Genomic DNA, 7,251 nt, shown 5'->3' on the forward strand with positions numbered 1-7,251 from the left:
ATTGACTTTGAAAAGAGCAACTGTTGAGTTTCTTGCCGGCTCTTAGCAGAACTGCCTTCTGAACCGGTGGTAGCTTTTTGTTGACATGTACATTCGACGATTCAAAAGTGCTTTTATAGTTTGTTTGAATAAAGAATATTTTGAATTTGATCGTGAATCCATTCACGGTCATGTTGTGAACTAAAATACAAAATAAAAACTAAATGTCATGTAAAGGGTTTAACAGGTAGCATTAGCTTGGCAGAATAATGTTAACTAAATAAAAAATTGTTAGCAATGAACACCCCTAAGGACTGTTTCAGTCTATCTATTTCTTTACTATTTTTAATTGACTATGAAAAAGAGCTTATTCAGTTTGATCTGTATGCTAAATTTTTGTAAATATTGTCCACAAATTTCTGAAAATGTAAAAGTCATATCAAAATGATACTTTTCGAAATAAATGAAATATATTTCAACTAACGTCCAAGTTTCATCAAAATTAGTTTTTTTGAGATATCCTCGCTTTCCTTGAGGCGCATATATTGATATATGTTTAGTTATTTAAAAAAACCTAAAGTAATAAAATTTTGTTTTAATACTCAAGGCTCGATATTTACATTATTTATTATAAAAACTTTTTTATTAATGATAACTGCCTTATTATTATTCAATAATAACTTCCGTGTATTATTTGCATTGCGACTTGTGAGTTGGGCAGTGAGAAAAATATTCGTTTTCGAATGAATGGTAAACATTACGTTTTAGATAAGGTGCGAAAAAGACGTGTCTTGAGAAAAAATTTTTAAATGTGTAAATAAATAAATTATATGTATAATTAATTAATTAAAATGTGTGTTTATTATTTACTGCTGTGTTTCACGCTTTTTGTAAGAAAAAGCTTAGCATTCAACAGTTCAAAGCAAATAGAGGGTTATCCTGAAGGATTTTTAGCAGATTGTAAGTATTTTTATCTGATTTAACAGTTATATTAAACGTATATTTGGGGTATAAGGTAAGTTAGGAGATGTCAGTGGTGGCAATGGCATAAGCGTGCGACTGTAAATGTCACAGGTTGTGGCTTCGATTCCCACTCGGGGAAATTAAATATTTAATATTTTAATTTATGCCTCTACTTTGTTAGTTCCGCCACTCAACAATGCAATGTGCAGTGTATAAATCCAGAATTAAAAAATGTAATAATTGTTATCAGAAGAAAAATAATAATTGTTACAAAATATTGAAGTTGTGGTATAGTGTGTAATTAGTGTGTATCCCGCACAGAGCAGGGGAGGCATAGGGAACCTAATGTTAAGACACTTTGTTTCCCACTTTCCGCTTAATTCTGGAGGTTTCTGGAGGTGCATATTGACTGGCGGAACTTAAAGCCGCGCTTTGCCTTAAAACCAGAGCGAAAAAATGAAAATATATATTTAATTAAATAAATAAATGGAAATTGAACGACCAGTCGCGTTTACAATCACACCTGTAGTGCCCTGTGCCACGACTGGCCTCGATAATTAAAATTATTAGGAAATAAAGATAATAAAATGAAATTATTTTTTTTTTGCCGAATTATGTTTTGCCGACTTATTTATATTTGCTTATTATAATAAGATAACCGTAAAAAGATTAGGCAAAAAATTAAGAAGAAGAGTCAGTAGCCAGATCTTAGTTATTTTATTAGTTATTTTTTACACGATCAGGGAATTTGAAATTTGGATGGTCGGTAACCACTCAAACTAATATATAAAGTGCATAAAACAGTACCCCAATTTTCTTTAAAGTATTTCCTTGGGAATAATATTAAAAAACCATAATTAATTTATTAAAAAATAGGCGTCTATGAAATTGATATGAGAATTATATGGCTTACGAAATAAAGTTCAGGGTCTTTGTAAATGTTAGAGTACATAGATACAATATCGAGGCCACATAGAATAACGAAGTCAAAATTAAATGATAAATAAAGCCGGAGACAATTCTCACCTTGTCGAGAAACACTTTTTGAGAATTTTTTTAAATTTATTCTTGGGAAAAGTGAGAATTATGAAAAAAAAATAAATATGCTTGCATCATATCCATACATACCTATGTATATCTTTTGGATAATTTTCGGTCTACTGTAGAGCTTTTAGCAAATAAAATGGGGAGCACTTCCATATGGTTAGTCTATTATTGCAATGTTAATGGATTATTACTGGACTGTGAGTCAAGTTAATGTAGAAGCTAGGAAAGGAGGAAAGGCGATAATGGAAGTGCAACGTGCATTTCCACTTACTAAGAAAGTAACAATATATTGTTTTCTTTATATTTACCAAACTCTTATCTCCTAATTATCGATATATTATTAAAAAACCGGCCAAGTGCGAGTCGGACTCACCTACCGGGAGTACTGTACCAACTTCAGGATTGTTGATCAACAAGAATTACAACTTATAAAAATTAAGAAACTTAAATTTGCGGGCGTTTCACTCGTTATGTATGAAATGAAATACAAATATTAATTTGTAATTATTTTTTCCAATAAAATGTTTATAAATATTCAAATGTGTCAAAAGTGCTAAATTTAATTACGTCAAGTGCAGCGGAATTACTCCGTAGGTTTCATTTTAAGGTTAATGTTAATTACGCGATGAATTGCACACAAAATACAGCAAAAACATTGCATTTAAAATTCTCATATCCTTTGATTGTTAGAGCATTAACTCCAACTATTATCTCACCATATCTGAAATTGAACTCTTTATCTGAAATAATCCGTTACATTTTTTTTAATAAAATAACAAATAACATCCGTGGACATAATTTTTAGTATTTTTTTTGTTTTAAAAATCCATATTTTCAACGAGATTATGATACGAAACCGTTTCCGTACACAATTGGCTAAAAGTGCCGACTCGTTCGTGGGAAGACATGATAATTAATTCCAATGACGAAGTCGTGTTTAGGAAAAAATGATGGCATTGGTAGGTAAAGTCGCGAAACCTTCGTAGATTCGAAATATAAAGGTTTTAAATGATAAAAAGGTATGAGTGGAGGAAGTGAGGTAGTTCCTCCACTCATACCTTTAATAGTTTTGGTATCCCACCGTTCATCAATATAGTTTATGGGTATAAAGGATATATATGAAAGATATACATGGATTATTCATGTAGAACTTTAAGAATTAATTATAATGGCGTTTAGCCCCGCGAAATGTCTATGCAGGATAGAACTGCCGATATTGTGAGTTTTTTTCAAAATTATTATCTCAAATACTAAAATATATGAAATTAATTTACCAAAATAAGCCAGCAAAAACTAAAGATCTTATAAACTTATAATTGTTTTTATGATGCAACATTTACTTCTAATTAAGAGGTGTCATAGCGCAGTGGGACAAGGTCCAATTGTTCTAAGCACGATAACCGACGCCACTCGATCAAATGATTATAATATTTAAGTTAATTACATTTTTCCTTTCTGGTAGACGTTGAGTTTCTTCCTGGCGTTGAGTTCCAGCACTCAACACTCAATATTTTGATGAGTGTCCCTCTATTCATCTTTTAGTGCGTTGAACAGCGTGAACCTGCTAAAGCTTAAACATTATATTTCTTCAGGTCCAGGATCGACCCACGATGCATTTATAACCAAGAAAAGTCTACACTATTTAACTTTGTCAGTTGTTTCCGGCACTGGGGTAAATACTGCTCAGAAAAAATATAGTTATTATCAGGTAATTATTTCAATTATAATTATTATTGACTATAGTTATATATCTAGAGCTAGGAACTCGATATATATTTTTTGCAATTATCAATTTTCAAGTCATTGCGAGTTAAGTGGCGGAGATAAATTTACCAATTTTAAGCAGCATTTAAAGTTAGACTCTTTCCTACTGTGTAACGGCCTCAATATTTTCGTCAAAAAATATGTGGACACCGACCAGTGGCGTAGCTAGGGTATTTGCTGCCCGGTGCGGCTTAGGGGATTTGATGCCCTTTAAAATGGTCTAAGGTCTAAAAAAAAACAAAGTGATCGTCGACTTTGATGCCCCTTTTCCTTTTGATGCCCGGTGCGACCGTACCACTCGCACCCCCCTAGCTACGCCACTGACACCGACATTATACCTACATTAGAAATTTTTACTTGTAAAACTAATAATTGAAGAGCTGATGCATAAAAGGCTTATATACCTAGATTCCGATTAAATTATTATTACTTTATTCTAAATATCTATCTCCATATATTTTCAGATGCAGGAGCTCGTGAAAGATCCAGATATAGATTTCGAGAAGAAAACTTTAGTTTATGTAGGTGGTTTCCTGGACAGTCCCAGCTTACCATTGGCCTGGTCCATGGGAAATGTTTACAGAAACATTGGCTATAACGTTCTTTTGTTAGACACTTTTATGTTTACTAAATTGGAATATCCTCGGTAAGACGTGTATGTATTAAATTAAACGTATGAAAAATAATGATCTAGCAATATAAGCTTCTATGAATTATCTAATTTTACTATGATTATATTGTTTTAATCTAAAATAGCAACAGAATGAAATGAAAAAAAATTGTAATCTTTAACGTAAATGTTTATTTTCTCTTTGTGTATTAAAAACGCCTTAACGAAATTTTAACTTAAAGTATGTAAGTTAGAATTTTTGGGGTGTTGTATGTAAATTTTACAAAATTAGAGATGTTATTTATTTAAGGTCAGTCGTAGCACAGTAAGCTCGACAGGACAAGCGGGTTCGATTCCCACTCTAGGAAATGAGACAAAGGGAAAAACAATCAGTTATATACCGTATCATGAAAATCGGTGATGACTTCTCTGAGCTAAAATCGACAAACACCGTGGCGTACAGATGCCGTTTTGCACACCGGACTTAGACTATAGATATTGTAGGTAATAATTATGTCAAAAAAAAATTAGATTTTGCCACCCTCCATTACTGGGTACTTGTATATTAGATAAAATCAAATACATATTTTCAATAATTAATAATGCTATATCATTTCAGTGCTTCCCGTTTCATGAGAGCCGCCGGAAGAAACGTAGCCGAAATGATAGCGGAATTAACAAAATTAGGTCTAGATCCAAAAAAGACAGAACTTATAGGCATAAGCCTCGGTGGTCAAACAGCTGGCTTCGTTGCGAAAAACTTTTACAATCTAACTGGAACTAAGATATCAAGACTCACAGGCTTAGATCCAGCTGGTCCATGTTTTCGGAATCTTGGACCAGATCAACGTATTGATAAGAGTGATGCCGATTTTGTTGAGGTTATCAGTACAAATATAGATAATATGGGCATGGCAGCGCCTGTTGGACATGTTACTTATTATGTTAATGGCGGAGAGAATCAGCCAGGAGAAGTCTATTGGTTATTCTGTAATTCTCTTTGTTCTCATATTAGATCTCATATTTTGTGGCTGACAGCGTTGACACACCGGAATTCTTTTATAGCCATCAAATGTGATTCTGTACAACAAGCTAGGAATAGAGAATGCTATGATAGAAAACCACTTGTTACTAATGTGATGGGTCTTAACGCAGATAAAAGTAAAGAAGGTATCTTTTATCTGACGACTACTAATAGATATCCATACTATTTAGGTAAGAAGGGCCTGAAAAAGGAAAATGATTATATTTTATCTGTAACAAAAGGCTTGAACTCGGAGGATGTTGTAAAAATATAAGATGAAAACATAGTTGTAGTAAAATATAATATGTTTTTCTATTTAAAATGCTCATTTTATATCATTATTAAGTAAAAAGTAATAATTTTAGATATAATTAAATCCTGTGTTAATAATATTAATATCTAAAAAATAATATATGAAAAGTATAGTAATAATTTATAATAATAAAATATTTTATTAGCGACATCTCTTAGTTAAATTATGAACTTATAGCAAGCTTGTTGTGTCAACCTTATAAATTCTGTTTCTCTGTAATTTAGATTAAGGTCAGTAGATGGCGCTAGCTATAAATATTGAATAACTAATATCTGTAAGTTATCAGTATAATTTTTTTAGGTTAATAATAATTTCTATAATTTTGTAACAGTATTTTAATTTATATTTTTAATATATTATATAATATTTTCACCTGGTTTTGAGTATGCAAACTGAATGGATTAATATCAATGTATGTGGTACGACCAAACTTAATAGGTATTAAAAAAAAACACACCTATTGTAATATTGTGTCATATGTGTCACCTTTCTTACTTAACAATGAATTTATTAATAGGATATAAATATTTTTCAACGATCCGTTTGTTTCAATACATTGATGTAGGTTGGGTAGATCACCAAAATGCTACCTTTAATTTACATCCTTAGAAAACATTTACCCGTACCTATAATAAAACATATACCTAACGTAAACCTTATAATGTATGTATTTGAATTTTTTTTCGACGATTCATAAATTTATATGCAAACTGGACTTAGCTGGATTACATAAATTATTTGAGAGGCATTGTCAGTACAGTGCCCTTCGACTTCCACCATCACCTGGTGTACCGCGCCTAAAAACGCGTACAAACCACTGGCCGTAACATTCTATTAGAAAACGATTAAATACAAGGTCAGTGTGTCTCATTAAGTGTTCCCATTGAAAGATCTTCGAACATCTGCTTACCTGAGTCTCTTTGTTTAAATCCAAAAATTTATAATGCAAATTCGTCAATAGCACCGCGGAACTGAAGGGGTCACCACAATGGGCTATCGGGCAAACACATTTTGAAATTCCAACCCCATTTCGTTGAAATAAGGGTTATATAAGTAAATATGGGGGTAGGAGGGGTCAGTTCAATTGTTTTGATAGAGTTTTTGCCATTCTAACGGACACCTGGCTAGGTATATGGTATTTGAATATAATTAAGATCTTTGACCGTTTTTTGGTGATGGGGATGACAAAGAGTTACGATAGTAGCTTTTATAAAGTTGTTAGAAGTCCATGTGTAATGTATTTTTTATCTCAACCTAAAGTTAATATTCAGTAGTGTTCGTGGAGAGAAATGTGAGAGTGTTACGACACTGTTTCTTTATTATATTAAAAAACTGTTATCCATTGTTATTTGTAATGTGTTTTGTAAAGAAAAGAATATTGCTTCATATTACCCCTTTTTTCGAAATTGCTGTGAGTTTTTCAACTAACTTTTCAAGGATTCTCATTTAAAGTTATAACAGGTAAGAACTTAATTAATACGTTTCAATGCCTTTATTTGTAAGAGTTTATAAAAGTTTCATATTGTAAAAAAATAACAATGTTTACGTCAA

General features: G+C 31.8%; 1 protein-coding gene across 1 annotated transcript; it reads left to right on the forward strand.

The window, feature by feature from the left end:
• Positions 1-569: 569 nt before the first annotated feature.
• LOC146537531 (lipase member H-like) lies at positions 570-5,839 on the forward strand. Its single transcript, XM_085188236.1, has 4 exons — positions 570-939; positions 3,582-3,697; positions 4,218-4,399; positions 4,983-5,839. Exons 1-4 carry the CDS (start codon positions 831-833, stop codon positions 5,659-5,661), a joined length of 1,086 nt encoding a protein of 361 aa, XP_085044362.1. The 5' UTR covers positions 570-830; the 3' UTR covers positions 5,662-5,839.
• Positions 5,840-7,251: the final 1,412 nt, after the last annotated feature.

The sequence above is a fragment of the Heliconius melpomene genome, chromosome 7, assembly GCF_056956725.1.
Source record: "Heliconius melpomene rosina isolate 202511_hmr_F chromosome 7, ASM5695672v1, whole genome shotgun sequence".
In the NCBI taxonomy this organism is placed as follows: domain Eukaryota; kingdom Metazoa; phylum Arthropoda; class Insecta; order Lepidoptera; family Nymphalidae; genus Heliconius; species Heliconius melpomene.